At 44.7% G+C, this 25,370-nt stretch overlaps 3 protein-coding genes across 5 annotated transcripts in view; 1 reads left to right on the top strand and 2 right to left on the bottom strand.

Moving 5' to 3' along the window:
- The window catches only part of LOC133137694 (maestro heat-like repeat-containing protein family member 1), a 41,012-nt gene extending 40,441 nt beyond the window's left edge, over positions 1 to 571 (bottom strand). Inside the window, exons 1-2 of the mRNA XM_061256031.1 lie at positions 550 to 571; positions 161 to 306 (exon numbers count right to left, since the gene is read on the bottom strand). Coding sequence (XP_061112015.1) covers positions 161 to 306; positions 550 to 571 — 168 coding nt within the window. The remainder of the gene's footprint in view (positions 1 to 160; positions 307 to 549) is intronic.
- A 3,006-nt stretch (positions 572 to 3,577) lies between these two features.
- recql4 (RecQ helicase-like 4) lies at positions 3,578 to 20,008 on the bottom strand. Of its 2 annotated transcripts, XM_061255196.1 has the most exons (25): positions 19,554 to 20,008; positions 19,341 to 19,449; positions 19,209 to 19,242; positions 18,882 to 18,988; positions 18,579 to 18,725; positions 16,757 to 17,835; positions 16,357 to 16,456; positions 15,191 to 15,341; positions 14,856 to 14,984; positions 13,489 to 13,638; positions 12,775 to 12,867; positions 12,233 to 12,369; positions 11,349 to 11,432; positions 10,520 to 10,708; positions 9,893 to 10,075; positions 9,274 to 9,478; positions 8,311 to 8,588; positions 7,874 to 8,011; positions 7,326 to 7,728; positions 6,515 to 6,644; positions 5,960 to 6,126; positions 5,367 to 5,556; positions 4,764 to 4,935; positions 4,373 to 4,481; positions 3,578 to 3,841 (listed from the first exon to the last, which is right to left on the bottom strand). In XM_061255196.1, the coding sequence occupies exons 2-25, from the start codon at positions 19,446 to 19,448 to the stop codon at positions 3,720 to 3,722; spliced, it is 4,605 nt and encodes a 1,534-aa protein (XP_061111180.1). In that variant the 5' UTR covers position 19,449; positions 19,554 to 20,008; the 3' UTR covers positions 3,578 to 3,719. The 2 variants fall into 2 exon arrangements, with proteins under 2 accessions (XP_061111180.1, XP_061111178.1); XM_061255194.1 differs by having other exon boundaries at positions 19,341 to 20,007.
- hgh1 (HGH1 homolog (S. cerevisiae)) lies at positions 19,954 to 25,105 on the top strand. Of its 2 annotated transcripts, none has more exons than XM_061255197.1 (7): positions 19,954 to 20,125; positions 20,494 to 21,106; positions 21,456 to 21,556; positions 21,769 to 21,867; positions 22,334 to 22,425; positions 22,682 to 22,804; positions 23,849 to 25,105. In XM_061255197.1, exons 2-7 carry the CDS (start codon positions 20,565 to 20,567, stop codon positions 24,044 to 24,046), a joined length of 1,155 nt encoding a protein of 384 aa, XP_061111181.1. In that variant the 5' UTR covers positions 19,954 to 20,125; positions 20,494 to 20,564; the 3' UTR covers positions 24,047 to 25,105. The 2 variants fall into 2 exon arrangements, with proteins under 2 accessions (XP_061111181.1, XP_061111182.1); XM_061255198.1 differs by having other exon boundaries at positions 19,954 to 20,220.
- Positions 25,106 to 25,370: the final 265 nt, after the last annotated feature.

Below are 25,370 nucleotides of genomic sequence, written 5' to 3'. Positions count from 1 at the left end.
TTATTTTTTTCAATTTAATCACTGATCAGATGAAATTACATTTGAAATTCCAAGAATATCTACTTCTTATCAAAAGTAGTTTTCCATCAAAGCATAATAAAAATGTGAGGCTTTGCCATGCCTGGTGCAGAAGGCAGGTTATGGGTCGGTGCTTTCTGACCTTGGAATGCTGTATGAGGTAATCCTGGCACATGGACAGGATCTTCCCAGTCCTCCATTTCCCCAGGGTCAGCAGCGACTTCCTGACCTGCTCTCGGACTGCAGGGTCACGGTCATTGGCTGCATCCATCAGAGCCAGTGAAGCCCCTGAGAGCAACACCAGAACAGAGGGCAAGAAAGCACAGGCACCCTTAAAAATGCAATGCTTCACCATTGGCCTGTAAAGATGCAATGCTTCACACTTACAGGCCAATGGTCAAAGCTGCGGGGGTTCAAAAAGAAGATGGTAAATCTTTACAATCAGTTAATTACCCAGGAGAAAAGAAAACCAGGGCAGGATTTGATGATCCCTGCCATAGAAGGAGCAATGGATAAGCTTGCATTACTCACGTGCCACATCCGACTCTTCCATTGTTCTGGTAGAGGCCCGAAATGGATGTTCAGGAATACATCTGACAGCCTTGGAGTCTGAGCCTCACTCCTCTAGTCGAGAGAAAGGAGAGAAGGGAAACTCAAACAGGCCGCATTTCGTTGTTGAGATGACAGAACAGTAGAAGGCTCACAAGCTTTCATTTGAAGTAAAATAATAATAATAACCACAGTTCTTCAGATGCAGACACATACAAAAAGAGTTGTATCTAGACGTTGCAATAAAATTGAATTCAAAAGACATAATACTGTGGTTATATTTTTAATGCACAGATTTTTTTTACATAAAAATAGCTTTAAGAAATGTTCTTCTCTTCTTGGATTTGTCAAGACTGTTGCTGTTAGCCATGCATGAAATCGTGGAATGCAGAGCAGAAGTCTAGTTGTTAATCCATTACAAGGTTGTTTTCATGAAGCCAGTGAAAAAGTCACATTTTCTCTGAAGCTAAAAATAGGTCCACATAAATGCTTACATTTGAAGCTAAAAGCAGAATTTGCACAAGTGGATACACTTTGGAAAGTAAGCATCACTATTGTCTACACTATACTTTTTTGTCGTCAATCAAATACACTTCTCATAAATAATGCTCGGCAGTGGCATACTGTTGCTATAATTGCAGGCTACGTCTGTATTTTAACTTCTACCACATAGTTCAGTACATGATAGTTTCCGATATAAGATATCTAACTGAGAACTTTTGCCAAATATTCGGCTACTTGTAGTAGACATTGACAGCCCGGAATTGTCTGAAAACTCTCTCATGCTTTCAGCTTGTTCGAAGTTAGTACACTAGAGTGCGGTTATTATGCTTGAATTATGGAATGCAAACTTACCTTTTAAAAGCAAGTGTGGGACGGGACGTGTTCTGAATTGCATTGAAACCAGATCATTCAGAAGCGGTGACCCAACTGAAATCGAAGGTAGTGTGAACTTCGCTAGTTTTATCATTTTCCCTGTCAGGAGCCATGTCATGAAGCTTAGGAAACGGTTAAATCGATAGAAACGCTTGATCACGGGCTTAGAGTCAACAGTCAGATTCAGAGTAGGCGTGTCAACATCACATTACCATGAAAACAAATCGTATAGTAGCTACTGGAGAATAGCCATATATGAATTTCACGGACCAGGATAAAAAAAAGTTGTTCATAGCCATATTAACTCAGTGTCATACTCTCAATTACAATGTTAACCAAGTTGTAGGGGAGATGGTTGTCACACTGCTCATATCACACTCTCTAGAAGGCGCTGTACAAAGATTTTGGTATCAAAATGTTCACCCAATGTCAGAGTTCACCCAAATGGTAATTTCACGAATAAGCCTCACATCATAATGTTTTTCATGTCAAAAAGTGAAATACATTTTTTTCTTCAATACTTCTATGCTATTAATTAATCCATAGCCTAAAACAAATATACCCTTACACCTTTGAAATGTTATCTGGTTATGTCCATCAACGACATGTGCTTTTACCTAAGCAGTAGCTAATCAGGTTGAGATATATATATGTTTTGTGTGTGTGTGTGTGTGTGTGTGTGTGTGTGTTAGTATAAACGAACACTTATTTCCAAATAACATTTTTGTATTTAATTTTAAAAAGTAACATATTACTGTAAGCAATTGACTACTTTTTACATAAAAAACGTGATCAAGGCTGTCTGAGATCAGAAGCAAGGACCCAACCAAAGTCTGCAGAAGAACTGTGGCAAGTTCTCCAACATGCTTGGAACAACCTCCCTGCTGAGTGACTTATAGAACTGCAAGACAGCGTTGGCCATCTCAGAAAAGTGATGCACCTTTAACCTTTAAGGGTTGTCACAAATATTGATTTGATTAGGTTTATAACTTCTGCTAAATTACTCAAATGTAATGGAAAATGTATAGTACGTTTATTCAAGACCTTTCATTGAATTATTTTTGAAAGAATCTTATCTGTACAGAATGTTATACAGAACAGACTTCTGCACAGTACTGTATTTTTATTTAATTCAAAAAGTCAGTGTGTTCTAAATTAACATCTTTCATGTAATAGACATTTCAAATGTCTATAAATGTAAAACTACAATATTTATATCATGTGACAACACAAAATGACGGGTCGTCTTTGTGAGTTTCTAACTTTCTCATATTATTGCAAGAGGATAAAAGGCATAGATACATACCTGAGACTTAAAGGTTTGCACTAATGTTTAAATGACTCTTATACACTCAGTGAGCACTTTATTAGGTATTTATTAGACTTCTACTGCTGTAGCCAATCCACTTAGAGTTAAGATCTGTTGTGTGTTCAGAGATGCTCTTCTGCATACCACTGTTGTAATGTGTGGTCATTTGCATTACTGTCACCTTTGACTAGTCTGGCCATTCTCCTCTGACATCATGACGTTTCTTGTCTTCAGAACTGCTGCTCACTGCATTCTTCGCAAACTCGAGAGACTAGTGTGTATGAAAATCCCAGGAGATCAGCAGTTTCTCTCAACCCACCCTATCTGCCACCAACAACCATTCCATGGTCAAAGTCACTTAGTTCAAACCTAGATTTTTTCCACATTCTGATGGTTGATGTGAACATTAACTGAAGCTCCCGACCCGAACCTACATGACTGTATGCATTGCACTGCTGCCACATAATTGGCTGATTAGATATTCGCATGAACAAGTAGGTGTAATAAAGTAAAAAAAAGTGCTTGATGAGTTTGATGCACTAAAATGGAGTGAGTCACAAGCGAGTAAAAAGTGTGACAACCATCTCCGGTCTCCCCTACATTCATTTTAAAGGTAAGCATTGTTATGAATAGGTTTATGTAATAATGCAACTGAAACTGTCATTTAATTATTTTATTTAAAAAAATGACTTAAAATATATTTAAGATACAACTATACATGACTAAATGTGTGTAGTGTGTACATTTTGTTAATCTAAATACACAATACATTCTATACATAATACAATACATAATCATATTCACAACATACAAAAATATCCCATTTATTGTGATAAATATCGCCACTTTTTACAACATCAAATGAAAGAGAAGCAATGCTCTGGAAACAAGAATGCAAGAATATCACTGTATACATAATGTACACACATAAATGACAATACGATGTTTTCTTAATGTCCATTCAGTTTCACCGGGTCCGTATAATTTCTTGCGTGGCGAAGCGGATGATTTCGTTGAAATCAAACTGAATGTATTTCCTCCAGAATCGCCTGTCTCTGCCGTATGTTTGTGCGGGATAACAGGGACTACCTGCGGAAGACAAAAACAGAGAGGAGGTTGAGCAGTCAAAAAGCACAGGCCACTAAACAGGTTCCACTATAATGAGGAGTGTCAAGATCGGGGGGGGAGGCTAACTGCTCTGACTTTACACTGTAGAATAGGGGACAAGCTATGGTTGACCTCCGGTGGAAAATCAAGACTGACAATGCACTGAGCATCCATCTTATACCAAAATACAGAACAATGTATTTCAGACACTTGTATAATGACTGAAGAATTTGTGTGAAGTGCAGGGAAGAGCAAAGCTAGCCACCACTTTACATTCCACACTTTGAAGCCTACAGGTGGAACCAAACATTGATTGCATCTGAAGACTGCAATTTAGGCTGCACCTGGCCAATCTTGTGCAATGATCCTTAATCAAAAACCAACAATCTTGTGGTAATCTTTTTAAGGATTATTTTAAAAAGTGGCACTTGTAGTTACCCTTAGATTAAAATGGTAATTATTAATATCAAATTATTAATATCAAAATTAATTAGTGTGTATGTTCAAACAAACCGATTCCGTGGAAAACGCGGGCCACAGCTCTGCCGGAGAACTTCTCATCGCTGCGACAGGCCAGGAAGCTGCGGATGTCAGCCCGGATCTGGTCCTCCCAGTCTTTCATCTGAAAACGCACCGGCGTATCGTCTCAGTGAGAGAGCACCACAAAACCCCCAGGGCTGTACGCTTACCTCCCGGGGCATGGCACTGGTGCTACGAACACATACAAAAATGTAGTAGCATACAGGTACAGCTGTAAATGTGTTTTATTCATAGAGATTACAATATTATTTGGCGTCGTCAATCCCACCGCAGTCTGGAATGTCCAATTCGTACACCATGTATACAAGTGTGCTGGTATACGCCCACGTTCGAGTGGATTGGGTGATTGTCCTCAACTACCCACCTTAAATTTACTCAGCTCCTCATCTTCCTCATCCTCCTCTTCCGTGTTGTACTTCTTACTCAGGTCCAGGTCCCTCTTCTTATCGAAGTAGTCACTCAGAAGCTCCTTGAGCATCAGACTTCGGCTTTCGTCCATTTCCTCTGTGCAGTAGCTGCAGTTTCGATATGCGACACTGAACAGGAAAACAAATATCAGAATCAGAAGGACATCTTTTCTAGGTCTGCGGTTGGTAAGACACTCATTTTCTTGAATTGAATTGCGAATGTTAGGCAGGTGATTTCCCCCTTACTTACCTGCGGAAGGCCCTGAAGCAGGCTTTAGTGACTGAGGGGATTTCCCCCTTACTTACCTGCGGCAGACGCTCTTATCCAGAGCGACGTACAGTTGATTAGACTAAGCAGGAGACAATCCTCCCCTGGAGCAATGCAGGGTTAAGGGCCTTGCTCAAGGGCCCAACAGCTGTGCGGATGTTTTTGTGGCTACACCGGGGGCCTGGCACAAGGACCCAACGGCTGTGCGGATCTTATTGTGGCTACACCGGGATTGGAACAACCGAACTGCAAAGCAGACCATAGTGACTGAGGGGATTTCCCCATTACTTACCTGCGGAAGGCTTTGAAGCAGGCCTTGAGCTGGTAAAGCTGGGTTTTCTCCTGCGCTTGGACCCGTCTGTGGAGGAACTCGCACACGCCGTCCATCTCGTCTGCCGTCAGGTCTCCATAGGAACGGAAGTAGAACGACAGGTTGGAGAGCTCCACCAGGACTCCACTCTTTCCTGTGCCCCCAAACATGCCTGTGCAAACATCACCGCAAGTGCACAAATCTTTATTCATCTGCTATTACAGCATCTGAGTTCACTGAGATCACTGCATTCAAATGCACTATTGCTACAGGATGACATATACAGCTAATCAAAATGTCCCACCTGAGGTTCACACTGGTTATTAGTCCAGTTCCCTGACAACTTATGTGATTCATTTACAATGGTTCAAGTTTTTATCTATGTGGTCACTTCTAGAACTGAACTTTTCTCTTGGGTTCCCAGCGCACACTGGTTTTCAACACACTGGTTATGGTTTAGCGCTTTATTGTACGTCGCTCTGGATAAGAGCGTCTGGCAGAAGCCTGTAATGTCATGTACTACCACACCACACTATCAGCCTCTCTCCCAAACGGCTGAAGCAGGGCTCGCTCACCCCTCTCTGAGCTCCACTGGAGCTGCCTCAGGCCCCTCTTCACCAGGGGCAGCTGCCAGCCCATAGTGTCGGCCAGCTCCACCACGTCAAACTCCAGCGAGTCCATGACCTCCACCTTCTCCCCGGCCATCCGCTTCCGAGCCAGAGCCACAGCCACAGGAGGGCAGCTGCAGGACGCAAAAAAAAAAAGAACATTGCTTTGACACATTGGGAGAACATGGATACATTTTACATGCTAGTTACACCGGGGAGGTAAGCGCGGTTGTCTGGCAGTCAGAGGATTGCTGGATCAACCCCCTGCCCTGGGTGTGTTGAAATGTCCACTGAGCAAGACGCTTAACCTCAAAGTGCTTCTAACAAGCTGGTTGCTGCCTTGGATGGCAGCCGTTCAGCCTTGGTGTGCGAGTGTGTGTATGAATGGGTGAAGGAAAGGCATTAATTCTGAAGCGCTTTGGATAAAAGCGGTATATAAATGCAGTCCATTTACCATTTTCATACATTGACATGCTGAGAGTGCGGCACATACAGGAAGCGCACTTGTAGTTTTTGACGTACATTTTGGTGAGTTTGCGGAGCTGCTGGGGGCCGCTGTAGCACACCAGGCGACAGGAGGACAGGGTGGGGTGAAGCAGCTCCACCCACTGCTGCGGGTGCAGCTCCAGGTAGCACAGCAACGTCTCCAAGCCTGAGAGAGACCCAACAGGACAGGTTTATGCTTCAACACACTGACAGTGTGACACACACCGTGTGATAAAAAACCGTGGTCAACTGCCTGGACTCTTTTCCAGAGCTTGCCGAGTCAAGCAGCAGGTGCAACGCCTGTTCTCCCTGCCCTCCCAAAGAGAAAAGCCAGTCCATGTTAGACCTCAACTGCCCCAGAGAAGATATTACCCACAATGCTGGACTGGGTGCCAGTAAATCCAGGCTGCCTGGGACTGAGATTTTATCAATCATCTAAGTGTAACCACCACATTTATTTCAAGTACAATTTCGTCAATAATCTACTTCAGGAAAATCACATAATTGCTGCAGAATAACATTTTATGGCTTGTATATTTTCCTCTTCCAATCTCCTGGACTTCCATACTTTTAATTACTTCATTTAAGATTTAGCTGACTCTTTTATCCAAAGTTACTTACTTACAGTCAATTAGCCTAAGCAGAGGACAATCCCCCCTGAAGCAATGTGGGGTTATAAGGGCCTTGTTCAAGGGCCCAACAGCTGGGCAGATCATACTGATTCTGAACTGGGGCTTGTACCACCAACCTTCCGGGTTCTAGTCATGTATCTGAGCCACTAGGCTACAGGCTGCCTAACACATTCTAATATAATGAATAAAAGTGTGTATTGTACAGAACAGCCTACCTTCCTCGGTGATGTCCAGGGCCTCCACCATATCCTGTATGGGTATGGCCCTCTCGTGTGTGTGGCACACGCGGGGTGGTGGTAGGTCTCCTTCCCCTCGCTCTTCGTCCGTCTGTCCGTCCAGGTGCAGCTGCTCTGCGCTCGGCTCTTCTGGGCTGTTCTGCTCCCCGCCATCCCCCCTCCGCTCTGCTACCACGGGGGATCCCCGACTCCCGCCCTGCAGCCGATCCACATCAGAGTCCTCCTCCTCCTCCTGTTTGTGTTCCCATCCTTCAGGTAGCTCTGGCTCCGGCCCCGGAGCCCCGTCCTCTGTCGGCTGACCGTCCTGTTGCCGTGGGCGCGGCGCGGCATCCTCGCAGGTTTCCATCAGCTCCATCATCTCGCTGTCATCCACCTCCCACGCCTAAATCAGCAACCAGTAAAAACACTCAGTACCTCACATCAGCGGACAGCTGAATAATTCACATCATTATGACATGATGGCTAAAACCTTAGAGCAAAAGAGGCTTTGAGAAGAGTAAGAGAGAAGAGTAAGAGAGAAGCTCAACCTTTGTCAGGTCCTGGCGCTTTTGGTGGATCTTCTTGCACTTGCAGGAGGGAAAGGCTTTCTGCACCAGCTTCTTAATGGTGAAGTAATCTACGGTGTCGGCGTAGATGTGTCTGCGCAGCTCGTGCAGGTCTCCACCCTGCACAGGAAAGGTCAGAGGTCACAACGTGGTAAGCCTCAAACCCATGTCTCCTGCATCCATGACACTAACCAGCACACTGGATGCTGCAAGACTCTTACCATAACATAACATAAAGGCGAGAACAGGCCATTTAGCCCAGCAATGCTAGCTTTTTCCGACCACCACACCTTGTCCAGGCATGACAAATACTGACTCCACATTCTTTTTTTGTGATTGGGTTTATCAATGGTCCAATCAAATCAGATGCTGACCTCAGAACATAACATAACTCGATGGCGGATTTCTCCCGGACTCACCTCGGGATCCAGGAAGAGGTGGCAGTGCGCGGGGTGGCCATCCCTGCCCGCCCGGCCGATCTCCTGCACGTAGCTCTCGAAGCTCTTGGGCATGTTGTAGTGGATGACGGCGCGCACGTCCGACTTGTCCAGGCCCATCCCGAAGGCCACGGTGGCCACCACCAGCCGCAGCTCCCCGCACATGAAGTTGTTCTGGACCCGCCGCCTCTCCCCGGCCGACAGGCCCGCGTGGTACGACTCCGCAATCCACTTCAGCGGCTTCCGGATCTTCTTCCGGGCTGGGATTCAGAGTCACACATATTCACTTACGCGCATAAAACGTACCTTTTAAAAGCGAGTCTTTACATTCAAACTTTGCATGTTTTATCATTTTGCCTGTCAGCAGCCATGTAAACTTACGTGCATTCCGTATTTTCTGATTTATAAATATTTCAAGACTGGCTATGGAAAACCGTTGCATTAGTTCTCCGGGCATTCGATAGCCGGAATTTTCTCACTAGTGTTGTTGGTCTTGAATAGTTATGTACATGGCACTGGAATCTCACAGACACTGCCCTGAGATGGTTCACCGCTTGAATGGGTCATAAAAGGAGTCATCGGCCCCCTTCTGTTTTATATCCGATTACTCTTCCCTATCATTACATCATTGACATTCCACTCTTTCACCCCTTTCTCCAACTGACTCACTCTTACACCCCTTTCTCCATCTGACTCACTTTCACCCCTTTCTCCACCTGACTCACTCTTTCACCCAGGTCACCTTGAGTATGTCCCTGTATGCACTGCCTAGATTACCACCTGGATGATGAAACTCGACCTCAGAAATACAGCAGTTTTCTACCTGCCAGTAAAGCACGCTCCTTTCTGTAATCCTAGCTACTCCCCAGACTCCATGCTTAGTCAGTAAACTAATCCTGCACATATTCCCTCAACTATACAAGAACAATAATTTAAAACACACACCCAGGGCCTTCTTTTTCTTACTAACGGGATTCTCCTCTGCGCCTTCCCCCTCTTTTACAGCGTTGGCCGACTCCTTCACTTTCACCCCCTGCAGGCAGGTCCGCAGCAGAGCGGAGATCCGGGTCGTCTCCTCCCGCCGGGTGCAGTAAACGATAATGGAGTCCAAAGAGCCAAACCGTTCCCCTTTCAGCAAGGTCACCAGAGCCTGGACCAGAAACACAACACAGTTATGAATCGGACATTCAGAGAAACAAATACAGTATACTGGTCATACATAAATATGCTAACATATGGATGTTATAAATGCAATATGAGTTCAACTAATATGAATGCAAATTAATTCCCTTCAAAACATATTTGCATCAGAGATAACGCTGAGCTTGGTAAGACACAACAGTTTTACACCCAGTTTGAGTGACTGTTCACTAACTGAGTATCTGAAAGTATGAGATTCCAGTATCTTAAAGAAAACAGAGCTCTCCATCCCACATTCACAAAGCTTTGCAGAGTAGCAGCGCTGATCTGAGGTCAGTGAGCAGGAACTCTGGCCTCAATAACTTAATTCAAATGATCAGACTGAAGCAGACTGTAGATCAGTGTGGACGTGTCGGGGACGTGCCTGGTCCTTGTCCCGGTCCGTGGACACGGACAGCTGCAGGTTGAGCGGTACGGCGGCCGACCGCAGCGCGATGCCCTCCTGGTCTCTGATCTCCAGGTGCTGAGCGATGTCCAGAGCCGTGGACAGGGTGGCCGTGGCGGTGAGACCCAGGAGACAGCGCACGCCCAGACGGTCCCTCAGCACCTGAGAGAGAGAGAGAGAGAGAGAGAGCGAGAGAGAGAGAGAGAGAGAGAGAGGGGAGAGAGTGAGAGAGTGAGATATAGAGAGAGTGAGAGAGGGAGAGATAGAGAGAGTGAGAGGGAGAGAAAGAGAAATAGAGAGAGTGAGAGAGTGAGGGAGAGAGAGAGTGAGAGAGAGAGAGGGAGAGAGAGAGAGGGGAGAGAGGGGAGAGAGTGAGAGAGAAGGGGGAGAGTGAGAGTGAGAGAGAGGGGGGAGACAGAAAGACAGAGAAAGAGAGAAAGAGACAGAGATAGTAAGGGAGAAAGAGAGAGTATGCAAGAGAGTGAGAGAGTGAGCGAGAGAGTGAGAGAGTGAGCGAGAGAGTGAGAGAGATAGAGACAGGCACCCTTCACTTACATGACACAAATGAACGCAGTGGAGAAACCCGCCATATTGAGCCTCACTCACCTTGCACAGCCGCAGGTAGCAGGGCCGGAAGTTGTGAGACCACTCGGACACGCAATGGGCTTCGTCAATGCAGGCAAAGGCCACCGGGGGGAGCTGGTCTGCCGGAGGGAGGCAGGCAGACCCCGAGTGCCCCCCGCCCACCAGAGCCTCCGGAGACAGGAGCAGGACGTGGACCAGGCCTGCCTTCACCTACACAAACACACCAGTCCAGGTGTGAATTACCACCAAAAGCACCGTCTCGCCATTAAGACCAGCTTAAAGGCCCACCTGCAGATTGTGTTCTTGAGATTTTTATATCATGCTAAAAGCACGCCATTAAGACCAGCTTAAAGGCCCACCTGCAGATTTTGTGTTCTTGAGATTTTCATATCATGCTGGATCTTTCAATTTGTGTTCCATACTGATTAAAGTAAAACTATTGCAAGTTTGGTAGAAGTATGCATATTTTAAGGTCTAACTGCGATTTTTCCAAAAGGTTCCCAAAACGATTATGACGTACATTTTTGCAAAATATAATATGCTAAATATATAACACAGCCACAGGAGCTGGTGGGGTGGGGGAATTGGACTACGTCACTGCTGTTTGCGAATGTTTTGTGGGCGTTATAGATATTAAAACGAGGAAGAACACGCTCATGCGTGTGGGCCTTTAAAGGAGGCAAGCCAGCCATGGCAACATTAAAAAAAAAAAAAAAAAAAGTGTTCACCGTCCTAAACCAACAGCAACAATCACAGGAACTGCAGTAAAATGCCACACCGTGTTGAATTTGATTTAGAAAATACAGCTGTGTAAATGCAGTGTTTCAAATTTCGGTGGAAGGGGAAAAACCTTTTCGATCGCTGCCTCCCGCTGTTTCTTGGACATGTTGGAATGGATACAGGCAGCTTTAAGTTTTGGAGGGAGTCCAGACAACTTGGGGAGAGAAAATATGTTATAAAGTGATCAATGCTGTCCAAATATTTCTTTTCAGTAGGCCTAAAACTGTCAAAACCGAAACATTCACACAAAACAAATGCTGGAAATGTAAGAAAACAAAGCAAACTGTGATCTATAAGTCATTGCACATTGAAAAACCCTTTTTTCCCCCCTAGTCTCTTTAATGATGACACTTTATCTCTGGCTTTCGTATCATGGAGGAAAAAAACCCACACCTGCGCCCTTGAAATAACGTTCTACTGGCGCTTTTCCAGAAACATCCGCAGCAGATAAGCTGGCTTAGGGGAAACCATCCATTCTGGTAATGACTCGTGTCTTAAGTAGCGAGCATTAGACAATGAAATGTGAAAACGGCCTCATGCAAAGCTATGAACTCTTGGCCATCCTGCCTCAACTGACAACGAACAAGTTCACACCGTTTTCCTCTTGCCACTCTTACACTTACAGCACTATATAATCTATACGATATAGTCTATTCGAACAGACATTGCAGACGTTTTCTTGAGAAGCGTTTCTTCCTTATCCAACAGTGGGGGAAACAGATTCCATACCAAGGAGAAGAACGTTTAAGAGAGCTGCTGTCTAAAATTACACAGCATATTTTATACATATTTTACAGCAATTCCTTGGCAACATTTCTGCAGGCTGAATTCAATCCTGAGAGAGCACTTGTCTACTTCTGGTGACAGTAAAATGAAAGATGGAGACAGGCAGCAACTGGAGATGCTACTGTGCAACCGTCATCGAGCCCGCAGTGAAATAATATGTGCCGTTACCTGGTCGTCCATCAGAGAAACCAAAGGGGACACCACCAACGCAATGCTATTTGACCTCTGGGCATAGAGGTAGGCTGGGAGCTGATAGCAGAGAGACTTCCCCATTCCAGTGGAAAGCACAACTAGAGTGGACAGACCTAAGAAAAATAACACAGATGGCACCACCAACAGTCAAAAAATAACTTTTTCACTACATTACATTATAGATTTTTTTTGTAAGCAGATGCTCTTATCCAAATAAACTGTTCTGCAAATAAATTTGTATTATACTACATAATAATTCAGGTTACATACTTTGCTACTTTCAAGGCCAGTTGCTTAAAGCGCATTATTTATTTCATTGCATTAAGCAAAATTAAATAAACTTTAAATTAGAAAATAATCATCTATTTGATTCAAGTATGCTATTTCTACACAGGAGGGCTGGATATTTTATGTGGTGTGTTCATTATATATGGAGAGTCACTTCAAGTTCACTTCTCATTGGCGGCCCTCAAAATGGCCCTCCAGCATCATCTCCAGCCATCCAGACAGATACCAACCTGAGAGGATTCTCATGATGGCCATTTCCTGTCCAGGCCTGAAGCTCTTGTACCCAAAGTCTGTCAGAGCTTCATAGACCTCCGGAGGGGCAGCTGGGAAACACCAGAGCAAAAATCAGTGGCTTGTTAATGAACCAAGTATTGAGAAGAACCATGTTATTCCACCAAAAGATGTGCTTCAAAGACCACTGAAGCTGGACCTCGCATCACCTCTCGGTTAGCCTATATTTTACAGTCCCACAAGTATGAGTATATTTACCCAGTACTGTGAGCATATTGTAAATAGCACATAATAATAATCAATATTGGTTTAGAATAGGGTCTTTCAGTGCACTTATCCTTGGTTATGGGTATGCACTTTGTTGTATGTCGCTCTGGATAAAAGCGTCTGCCAAATGCCATTAATGTAATGTAATGTAATGTAATGGGTAAAAAATAAGAAACTATAACTCAAGCTTGGTTGTAACCTGAGTTTAATTATGTACTCCCTAGGAATTTAGATGATACTTCCTTGGGAGCACTTCTATCAGTATGGAAAGTAAGCACACAATCACACTCAGGCTATAACAAAACCTTTTTCTGCCAATTACCCAATTATGTGCCATTATCACCACACATTTACCAGGTAAACACCTAGTACCTAGGGGACTGTAAAAGAAAGCATTACCCACCCAGGTGGCAGTGTCAGGAGAGGACAGTAAGCAGTTGCCGTACCTTGCACTTTTCCGTCCTCCCCCAGTCCGTACAGGGGCTCCATGGGCGGGGGTGGGGGCGGTTTCTCGTAGTCGGGCCGCATCACGTTGAGCAGGGCCTCCTCGTTCTCCGTCTCCGTTACGCCATTCCCCTCGGCGCAGCCGGGGGGCGCTGTTGGGTCGAGCAGGTGGGTAAAGAAAGAAGCGTGCGCAAGTTATAAGCTCCGACCTGTTGGCAAACAGGTTAGCATGACATCATCGCCAGACGAACGGAGACCTGCTATGCTCATCTGCTTAGCCGCAAGACTGCTCAAGTGTCAAACTGCGGGCTCCGGGTTTATTTTCGTGAACGTTTAAACGCTGGACATCGTCTTTGCGTAGGCTGCCTGTCCAAATTTCTCTGGAAATTGCCGTACATTTCGAACTTGCAAGCATTTAGCCCTCCGGTAATTGTGCTGGGTGCATTTTTTCCCCCTTTAATGCATTTTGGATACTTATTGCGGGTTTAAAAGCCGTACAGCTTCAGTGAAGCTAATGAGCTACTTCAGTAAAATGCGGTTTCTCTTCTGTGCAGATCGGAGCTGTGCTGGCCATCTGCTTGGATCTAGTGGACTTTTTCCCCACTCTGGTCTGAAAGTGTCCTGAAGGCTCCAATGCCCCTCGTATTCTCATTGATATTTCACCGCAGGTTTTGACGGTGATGCTGTAGACCAGTATCCTCCCAATCAAACTGTACCGGCTCCTTTCCAAACCAAACCAATCCAAGCCAAACTAAACCAAATCACAGAGCTACTTAAGCTGTTGAAGGGATTTAATATCCTTTCAAGTCTTTGAATTAGGGGCATTTAAACGATAATTTAACATCCTGCATTTCCGCTAAAGCTGGGGTTTTCCACAGAAGGCTCGGGATCCCGGAATCTACTGCTCTGGCCAGACGTGATATGCAGACTATATATAGATTTGGGAAAATATTTCGAAATACTAAATCTTTCCTTTAAATATAACCTTTTTTAACTATGATGAGGGTGCATTTGGATGGCTTTGAGCACGGGTGAGGGTCCGTGATTCAGAACAGGTTTGAAACCCCTTCCGTAAATGGCAAAACTTCAATTTGGTACTCTTTTTTTGTTGGTTTGGCTGTCTATTTTAATCACACCGTTATATTTACATACAATTACCATACTGTAGATACAGGGTACACCCTATAATTCTGTAAACTTGTTAAAGGAAAATAAGGAAATTCACCCACCCTCTTCCACTACTTTTTAAGAACCAAAACCAGACACACTGCCTTCCATGAATTATAGTGTACTACCACTACGCTGTGCAGGTGCACTACATTACCCAGCAGGCTCAGCGAGAAGGCTGGAGGAGTCTGAGGTCACTCACCGAGAGGCTCTGCGCTCAGGGTGCCCGTGGCCAGAGCCACCTCCCTCAGGGTGGGCAGCTCAAATGGCTCCAACTCAGCCGCCTCCTCCTCTCCTTCTGCACCTCCACCGGTCGCCACGGGAGCAGCAGCTACAGAACCACGCAGGGGGGCGTCAGTGACACAGCACACTTTTCCAGTAGCTCCTTTCTCACTAAAACTATACAGCCAATTCAATTACTTATTACATTGTTAACATTACAAGGACCAATAGGAGTGAGAGGAGAAATGGTCCAATCAGGTGGAGTCTTAAGCTCTCATGATGTTGGGTCGCTACGGTGACGGTGCGGTTCCTCACCCCTCCCCTTGCAGTCGCGGGCCCAGTGCCCCGTGCCCCCGCACTTGAAGCAGCTGTCGCCCTGGGGATTGTAGCCGCCGAACCGCCGCCCGCCTCGGCCCGAGCCTCCGCCGAATCGCTCGCCCTTCAGCTGGAACTTCTCCAGGTACATCTGAAACCAGGACAATCCCACAATGCATTCTGCCACACTCATATTTCAAATGAAAGATAACGTATTCCCAAAAACACATCTGATAACTGCAGACACTTCCAGCATACTACGGACATTCAGAGTAAATTCCTGATTTAATCGCAAGCCGCGATGATAAAGTCTACAATCATTCAAGTCCTTAGTGATGAATGTAATAAAAGCATTATATCTAAAAACATGATATAATTATTTATTAATTGATAACAATAATATACAAGCTGAGCTCCAGGTGCTTTGTGACTGTGGCTGAGACTACAAAATGAGCTGAATCAGCAAGCCATCTTTCTTACGTGGCTTGCTGATTAAGAATAGATGGATACATTTTTTTGGGGGGGCGCGGGGGTTCTCTTGTGTATGCTGCGTCAGGTTTGTGTGGTTTGTTGGCACAACTTTATGGGTCAGTTTTGCAGACATACTTTCATTAAGTCTAGTTCAACAAAATTGACGAAACTCAATTTAGTAAAAAACAAAGCCTAATCTGCGTCTGTGAAAGATTCCCCGAATTGCCCAAAAAAATCCAATAAACAAATTCTAGAAAAATTCTCCTGATGCTGGAATTGACTCTAGACTGTAGTTGACTCATTTCAAAGTCAACTGATGCTGGGATCCAATGGGGCCAGGACTGGGCATTACCCTTACCCAATGAGTGAGTGTTAACCTCAACCAGGAGGGTAAGGCCCACCAGCAGCTTCTCAGCCAGTCAGCCTGCACCAGCTACATCACATGCACAGTCTTCAGGCTCAGCTCACCAATTAAAAAGCAGTTTACCTGCTACGTGCATTTCAGAGGAAGCTAGATAACGCTGCACAACGGAAAGAGATCACTTAGCCCAACCGACCATCAAACACCGCGAGTCAAACTCAGTCATTCTGAATGGCTTTCAGTGCAGGCACAGCCACAGACCACAGCAGAGGCTGCATTGGGTTTGATCCCTGAGGTGGTCCGCCCAGCCCCCAGACCCGTGACCCCCGCTGACCTGCTTGCGAAGGGCGGCCCCTCTGAGCGCAAAGCCTTTGACGTGACTCTTCTTCTTCAGGTTTATTTTCACAAAGTTCCCATCCGAATTCTTGGGGGCTCTGGAGGGCGGGCGGGGACATCACAGCCACAAGTGGAAACACAGATGATGTGCATACAGTACTCACATATTTTAAATGATGAACCTGAACGTGCACTCAATGATCGATACAGAACAGAGCAAATTCTTATATTTCAAATGATAGATAACATATTTCCTAAAACACATCCGATAACAGTAAACACTTTTCCAGCATTCCTGATTTAACCACAGCAGCTGACTAACTCCCCCGTTAAATGCACACTCCACAACCCCATGTGGTTATGGGGTAAAGGGCTGAACAGCCGTGCCTTAATCATACCTCACTTTCACCGTGTTCTTCATCCTAGCAGACCTGGCTTTGATGTCCTCTGCCTCCTCCTCCCCCAGGATATTGTGGAGTGGGACCTTCGGCTTGGCCGTCTTCCCCGAGCCAGCAGGAGGCTCCGGGTCATCGACGCTTCCTCCAGACACCTTGGCCGCTTTCTTCCTCCCGCCCCGCGCAGAGGGGCTCTTGGCAGGGCCCTCGGCGGAGCCCTTTTTGGTACGCCGCCTCTTCTTTGCCGCGCCCTCTTCAGCCTCGTCGGGCCTCTCTCCCTCGACGGCGTCACCTTCCCTCAGTCTCTTCCGGCTCTTCCTCTTCGGCCCCTTCTCCTCCGGCCCGGCTCTGGAAGCTTCCGGGCCCCTCGCCGTGTCCTCGCCGTCCCCGGCCGGGGGCCGACCCGTCTCTGCGGCGTCGACGGCGGGGGTCTCCGCTCCTCCGTGGGCCTCTCCCGTTCGGCCCCGTCTGGTTTCCCCATCTCCGTCCTCCCTGCCGGCCTTCGACGAGGGGCCGGGTCCGCCAGGTCGAGAGGGGGGACTTTTAGCCGGGGACGGCGCGCTGGCAACCCGTGCGGCCAACGGCTTCCGCCCGCTCCCGTGGGCACCCTCCAAAATTTTGACGGTCGCCTCGCTGGACCGCGCGGGCGTGCCAGGGGAGGGGTAGTCACCAGCAGCCTCAGGGACCACCGCACCCCCTCCTCCCGCAGGGGAGAAGTTACCCGAGACGGGCTTCTCTTTGTTCTCCACTTCATCAAACACCTGGCAGCGCTTGAGCCAGCCGCTGTCCACCGAAGTCAGCCTCCTGGTGGCGGACTGTCTCAAGAGCCGCGCTTTCCGCGCCAGAGCGTCTGGAGAGAGGGCCTTGGACGGCGTGAAGGCGGGTACGGTTTCAAAGGGCTCCATCCCCGCCGGGGCGTTGGAGGTCTGCGGCAGAGCCGCGCACGGATCCGGACAAGTGTTGGCCGGCCGGGGCTGGAGACCCGGGCTGCTGGCCTCGTCGCTTGGACCCGGGCCCTCTTTCCATGACTTCACTGCAGCTCTCCGCGGAGTGTAGGTTTTCTTCAGAGAGACAGACCGTTCCTAGACACACAGGAGACAAAGGATATTTCTCAAATAATAAAGCAAGCACACCCTGGCCTGTACCCAGGCTGTAATAAAATCTTTCTTTTGGGGAGAAATAAAATGAAATAGCCCAGATTTATCTGATCAGGCCTGATCTTGATATACAGATCTTACCATTAGTTTAAAAATGTGTTTCGAAATTCCTCTTCCTCATTAACCTTATTTGTAAGTTTGTTAGTGCTGTTTTATTTTAAATGTATTAGTTTTCCTTTTTGTGGCTATGTGCATGTGTGACTTCCACGGATGGCCATATATGTAGGAATACGATTAAAACCAAAATGTTAAATAAATGCTCACTAAAACATTGTGTCCATTTTTCTGCAACACCACATGATTGTTAAAATGGCTGTCAATAAAACATGGGGGCTAAAAATATTTGCAAGTAAAAAAGACTGAGGAATACAATTTTAGTAATATTTAAATGCATGAGCCATAATATCTGAATCAAAAAACATTTTGTAGGATCACTCATGACACAGGAAGTAATTCTTAGCTAGGCACTCACAATGGCAGACAAAAGCGCAAGGCCACTACCATCATGGATAATACACAGAAATACATGGTTTCTAACAGGAATTGGATGTTCAGACATGACCTGCCAAACAAAAAATTGTGGCAATCTGTACTGCTATTCTCCCTGCCAAAGATGCAATTTCACACACTGACATGCAAAAACATATAAACACATCTCCAAAACCTGCCTTTACTGAGGCTCCTAAGTTTGACTTCAGCTTCAGGCCGTAGTACTGAGCAGAAGCCCGCAGTGAATCTCTGTCCGGCGATGTCAGCTTTGGGACAGCTGTGGGCATGTTCTTGCGGTTAAGATGAGATCCCCAACAATCAGATTCCTGTTTGCAAAAGAAAGACATTGAAACACAAACAGCAGACCAAGACCAAGTCTCACTGGGACAGAGATGACATTCATCATGTTGTATGACATGGGGGCAAGCTCATGTTTTACAACAAATGAACACGATAAACATCATCACAAAGTAATGTTGTACCGTCTCCTTTTGACTTTCTGCCGGCTTTGCATTGTCTGAATGTCCAGACGTCCCACTGCACGTAGTTTCCTTGGCTTGTTTAAGCATTCTGTACTCTCTGTATAGTTCTGTTGAACAGACCAAGAATTGGCCATGCAATTAAACAGTAACCGTTTGCTATACTTTCGCAATTATCCTGAAAGTACAAATAAACCACATAGTTTGCACAATTCAAGGTTTTCTGTCAAAAATATAAAAAAAATATTGGGAAAAATGCATATACAAGACTCCCTCTAGCTACCGTGCAAAAAATGTATAATCAAAGGTTATGTACGTAAATAAACTTACTTTTAGTATCATCAGGGGCCGTATCAATATCATCCTGAAAAGAAATAAAACAAGGCAAGTGAATTGAAATACAAATCAGGATAATGTATACGAAAAACGTATTAGCTAAACCCATCAGTTTCCTTTGCCTACCTTGTTTGGTTTCCTGTTGTTTTGCTGAACAAAAGACAGCTCCCAGTTTTTCAGCAGCACTTTGACATCATTGTATCGATCCATCTCTTTGTCCAAATTTGAATTCATACTCAACAACGGAGAAAGTATTACTGAGTAAGTCTTTAACTAGCAAGCTAGCTAAGAAGTAGGCAAAAAAAATGCTCTGGAGCTAGCGAACTTAGTCCAGCCTACCGTGAGTTGAGACAGGGTAGCTTGCCTCCTGCTCGGCATGTAGCTTTCAGCAGTAGTACAGTATGACAGTAGAAACGTTACGATCACATTTTCTAATTGATAGCTAGTCAATGTACAATAGCTGCACAAAACAGTTGCTCTATTCCTCTGGATTGCTCACATCAGCTCACAATCACTTCATTTGTTGCAGAACTGGTGCTTTGAAATTTTACCGCGCAGTAAAACTGACGTTCATACTTTCACCAATCCTGGATGTTTGCTAGGTAGTCCTGACAGTTGAACAGCCTATCAGAAGTAACTCACTGGTTTAGGTGGTATAGACTGCATCTCCCGGAAGGCATCAGTCACTGTAATACCGGAAATAGTTCAAAGACTCGAGCTCTTATTGGATGAGCGTCATGTCACTACCAACGCAGCACAGCGCATGTTGCGTATGTTGACATGTGGACCGATGTTGTGGACGTAGAGTGCCTATTTGTTTGAAGTATGCAGCCTTTATCTGATATAATATAGCGTTATTCCCAATGAGTGTATATTGGTTTGGATGTATTTTCAGAAAACGAAAAATTTCGGTAAGGAAGCGTCCATTTAACGTTACCAACTTTTTTACACGTAACACGTTACCGTACCGACTAGCAGGATAATAGTTACATGATCATCTTGTCTGGTAGGTGCATGATCTATTTTTAAAAAAATAGGTTTTACACATGTTAGCTGCTCTCTGTCATATCTATTAATTCAAATAGAATATTTATTCTTACTTACAGTGGCTTTCTAACCAGCCCGCGTTAGTTGCATTAATTGCGCTTTCGCGTATCCTCACATCTTACTTCTCGATGGAAACACGATGGTGTTTTGTCTGTTAAGAATTTGAATTTCAGAATGGCTGTGACATTTACAGAAATTGATAGCTGTATTCTGTTGTATTCTGTTTTGACAGGTACTTAACTTGTTCCTGGTTCAGTGTCCAGTAAACAACTTAATTTGAGTATTTTACGGACATCAACGAAGATGCTGAGTGACCAGGAGGCTAAAGAACTGTTGTCTTTCCTCACGCTGGAAATGAGGCCCGATGTGAAGGGTCAAGCCACCGTATATATTCTGGGTCTCACTGGCACCAAAGATGGCTGCAGGTACCTGAGGGGGAAACCCGACTTCCTCCGGGCTCTCTTGACCCTCACTAAGGACCACTCCATTGCCATCGTTAAAGACTGCTACCATGCGTTCGTCAACCTTTCTGCAGACGAGACCTTGCATCAGGTTCTAGTGAAGGAGGCAAACATTTTACCCAGTCTTTTTGCCAATCTCCTCGACCCGGACTACGACTTTGCGGACAGGATATGTACCATTCTTTCCAACCTCTCTCGCCACGAGAAGACCTGTAAGGAAGTGTTCAGGGTGCTCCAGGAACAGGAAATTGGCCTGGCAAAAATAGTGGAGATCTTCTGCACTGAGGGGTACAACAAGAAGGCCCCCCTCCATTACCTGGGTCCACTGCTGTCAAACCTCACCCAACTCCCAGAGGCCAGACACTTCATCCTGGATAAGGAAAGGTAACTTGACACCATTTATATTTTATTTTAGTTGGACAGGATTTTAACTTGCAGTATCACCCTAAAAGAAGGGTTAACTCTAATTACGCAAGGGTACTCACTGCCCATTCATGGTCATGCCCCAGTGTGAATGCTCAATTGGGTGTTTCAGCTGTCTAAATTTATTACACTGAAGCAGTGATTGGTCAAAATAAATGCTGGCTGTATGGGAAAGGAAATTCCTGACCTGTTGTCCTCCTGGAACATAACTGCATTTGCCTGTAATGAACCAGTGTTAAAACCATACAGTAATTAGCCCATGTTTTTAATTGCTTGGCCTCAGCCTTAGTATTCCATTTTCCTCCTTCAGGTGTGTGGTCCAGCGACTCCTGCCATACACACAGTACGATCAGTCGACAGTCAGGCGTGGTGGAGTTGTGGGCACATTAAGAAACTGCTGCTTTGACTACAGTAAGTGAAGAATCTAAGATGTACACTCCTGGCACATGAAGTCATGGCAGACTCTAGGTGACAGTCAAAAAGTGGTTGTAGAGTTGGGGCAACACTAATGCATAAGCTGGCTACTCCTTCAGAATACCATTAGATTGAGAAAGCTGGCAGCAATGATGTGTGGAACTGTAGAAATGACATGCGTTGATGGGTTGATTGTGCCCCTTGTCCAGGCTATCATGAGTGGTTACTAAGTGATGCGGTGGACATCCTACCGTTCCTCCTGCTGCCCATTGCTGGGCCTGAAGAACTGACTGAGGAAGAGAACGAAGGTAAGGTATTCGTTTGTTATTGTTCTTAAAGGTACAATAGGTTATATTTTTGTGTTAAAACATTGTAAAACAAGACCATTGTAAACCCCTTCCTATCATTGAAAAAGGCTCACTGACTTGTTGATTCACCCTCTGCCTGTGTTTATAGTCCTTAAATTCGGGTTTCAAAATATGCAGTTGACGGACCGACACTGTGTACCAAAACATTGTATAGCTGTACAATAAGGCAACTCATTGGTTGAAAATTGGTTCTAATTGCCACAGTCAGGGAGGGATAAACAGTGTTGTTGTGTGTTGCTGCAATTCCTCTCTTGACCGTTAGAAGTCCAAAATTACCTATTGTACCTCTAAATCAATTCTAAACAACTTCCAACTCCAAATTTGAATAAAAACCCAGAAAATAAGTAAAAAGGTTTGTTTGCAGTATCTGAATTTCACAGTGGTTACTGGGCTTTTCCAACTGTAGGACTACCTGTGGATCTGCAGTATCTTCCAGAGGATAAGGAGAGAGAAGAAGACCCTGATATTCGCAAAATGCTTGTGGAGACTCTGCTCCTGGTAAGAGTAGTTGCATGTAGACTAAAATCTTTCAGCAGAGATCACCAACTGTCATTTAAATATGCAGCACATCTAGATTTATTTGGCAGTTTAAAAAAAAAAAAACCTAATTTATCATGTATCGTAATAACTGTTACACTAAAATATGAGCTCATTTGTTATTCCACATACTTCTCATCTGAGGTAGCATGCTCTCAGGGGCTGAACGTTTTGAGTCCAGATCTGATGATCTTCCCCCCCCCCCCCCCCTCTCTAGCTAACGGCTACCAAGGCGGGTCGCCTGATATTGAAGAATAAGAACGTGTACCCTATCATGAGGGAGTTCCACAGGTGGGAGAAGGAACCTCATGTTGAGGCTGCCTGTGAGAAGCTTGTACAGGTACAGTAAGAGCTTCTCTCAAGAGCAAAACCAGGCCGTTGTTTTTTGTCAAACCCCTTACTAATTTGTGACCACAGAATCTGTCCATCTGTTGACTGCTGCTCGGTCTTCACCATTTGAAAGGAGTTCCAGCACGTGTATTTTCCAGCAACATTCCATTATAACTCTGCAGTACATCACCGGAGAACCGTGTACTGGATTTATTTATGCCCATTGTTGTACTTGGGAAGAGACCAGTTTCTGAAGTTAATTAAGCCCAGCATTCTGTGGAGAAATTTACAGCTTCGGCGTTTTTTAAAATGGACACACTAATTTTCTGGACAAAAAACATGCCATGGAGTGGCAAGGCTCATAAGTGGGAGCTGCTTAGAGGAGAAGATGCCACGTTGTCTTGCATTAAACCTCAAGATTCTTCATAATGTCTGGGAGATTAGTTTGAACTTGAATCTTGAACACACAAGCATTTCATTTGTTTAATTTTTTCTAGTTCATAAAATTGGTTTCATAAAACATCTAATTGGACAACCTTGTCTGCTTTAACCCCTTAAGTCTTACCAGCCTGGGTTTTTTGCATTCATTCCCTTTTTCTTGGTGCAATTTTCAATCACTATGGTAGCAGGATATACAGTTTGTTCAGTTAAAGCTAACATTCTTTAGCTTCACAGCTTTACTTATTTTGTTACATCAGTTAATAGCTAACATTGGCAGATATATTGCCAAATAGCAGTGCTGGCCCAAGTATGGTTGATTGTATGGCTGTTCTGATTGGATAATTGGTGAAAGTTGCACGCTTCAGTTTCTGGGTGAGGTTGTTCCCCAGGTGGTACCCAGGGTCTGGCTCAACTTGGATTTCCTAGTCTTCTTCATCCTCATTCTAATGTTTGAGTAAACCGTGTCCTCATGTGTCTGTCACTTCATGGGACTGGGTCTGGTAACTTGCATTGTCCTGTTTAATCAGGTCAGCCACTAGGGGAAAGTGGATAAATGAGAGGAGTTAATTATCTGGTCATACTGATTAAACTGCACTGTGTTGCCTCCTCCTAGGTCTTGATTGGGGATGAACCGGAGCCTGGAATGGAAAACCTGATGGAAGTGGACATTCCTGAAGATGTGGAGGTGAAGCTGAAAGAGATGGAAGCAAAAGAACAGGAGCAGCTGGAGAGGGAGGTGGAGGAACTGCTCAAATCTGAGTCAGAAAAGAAGGAACCCAAGAGTACACCAGAGGATGGACTGAGCAGATAAAGTACATACAGCCTTACAAAATTCCACTGGTATTGTATCATCGGAGTGTCCTAAAATGGAAGTGTACATTTGTTTTGGAAAGACGTTGGACAGAATCATGATTTTGTTAATTAACGTTGCCATTATTGCAGAAAGGCATATGTGGATTTTAATGAGAAAAAAAAAGTCAGAGATGGCTGTACAGTCTCAAATACAATCATTTTTAACTATGTGTTATCACGCCTTTACAGAAGGGTGGAGTAAGTGACAGGTCCGGCAATCCACTGGTTCTGCGTTATTATCCAAGTATATTTCAGGATGTTATTGTATTGCCAGAGCTTCCCCTTCAATAGCCTTAAGGGGGCAGGGAGCCCACCCCTGCCAGCCCCTAACCCCCTTCATCACCACAAGTATTGTACAACACAAGTACAGGTACAAATACATGAGCAAGTTTATCATTTCAATGTAATTATAGTTTTGTCATTTTTATGGTAATATATGTATATATATATATATATATATATATATATATATATATATATATATATATATAAAAACAGCAACTACATTGTTCACGCCATTATGGATTCAGGACCATGGACAATGATTGAACACTTTGGAATTCATACCAATCCTTGCCATTAAGGTCAGAGGTCAAACAATTTTAGCATTGGATCGGAAGCAAACATGCATTGCATTTATTCATCAAGACGAACATTTGCCAAGTTCTATTGTAAAAACTTTACTTGTTGATCTCTTGGTTACAATCCACCTTTCAGTTTCTTGTGTGTTCAAAATGCGAAAGCAAATTCTAAATCCACCATTTTGACAGACAGGAAAATTGTTGGCTGGTTGCATACTGACGCCTGCTTTATAGGTAGCTGTCTGGGCAAAATAAAGCAAAGCTTTCTTTATCTTTGTACTGTGTAAGCCATCTCGCGCATGCATGTTTTAATAAGGTATGTCAGTCACTCGATAATAAGAAGTCCAGTACGACTCTTTTTACGTCTCCATTTCACAGGTGATTGAGGTCTATATCCGCCTTCTACATTCTACAAAACAATAAACATAGTCAGCTACTTTGAGGTTGAACAAACCACTCTTTTTCAGACTTGTCCATCACTCATCAGAGATGAAAGGCACTGTTTCCAGTGCCTCTCTCCAGACATCACTCAATACAGGAGTCTGAATCATGAAAAGGTGATATAATCCCCATATTCTGGATTTGTTTATGGGGAAATAAAATAAAAAATTAAATAGTCCTGCCCCATGAGACCACAGTGGAGTTCTTAACAGTTTGGATTTGCCTCAGCATTAACACAAATTTCCCTGATGAGTCGGAAAA

Source organism: Conger conger, chromosome 9 (assembly GCF_963514075.1).
Source record: "Conger conger chromosome 9, fConCon1.1, whole genome shotgun sequence".
In the NCBI taxonomy this organism is placed as follows: domain Eukaryota; kingdom Metazoa; phylum Chordata; class Actinopteri; order Anguilliformes; family Congridae; genus Conger; species Conger conger.
The sequence above is the reverse complement of the archived record's forward strand: the minus strand, read 5'-3'. Positions and strand labels throughout refer to the sequence as shown.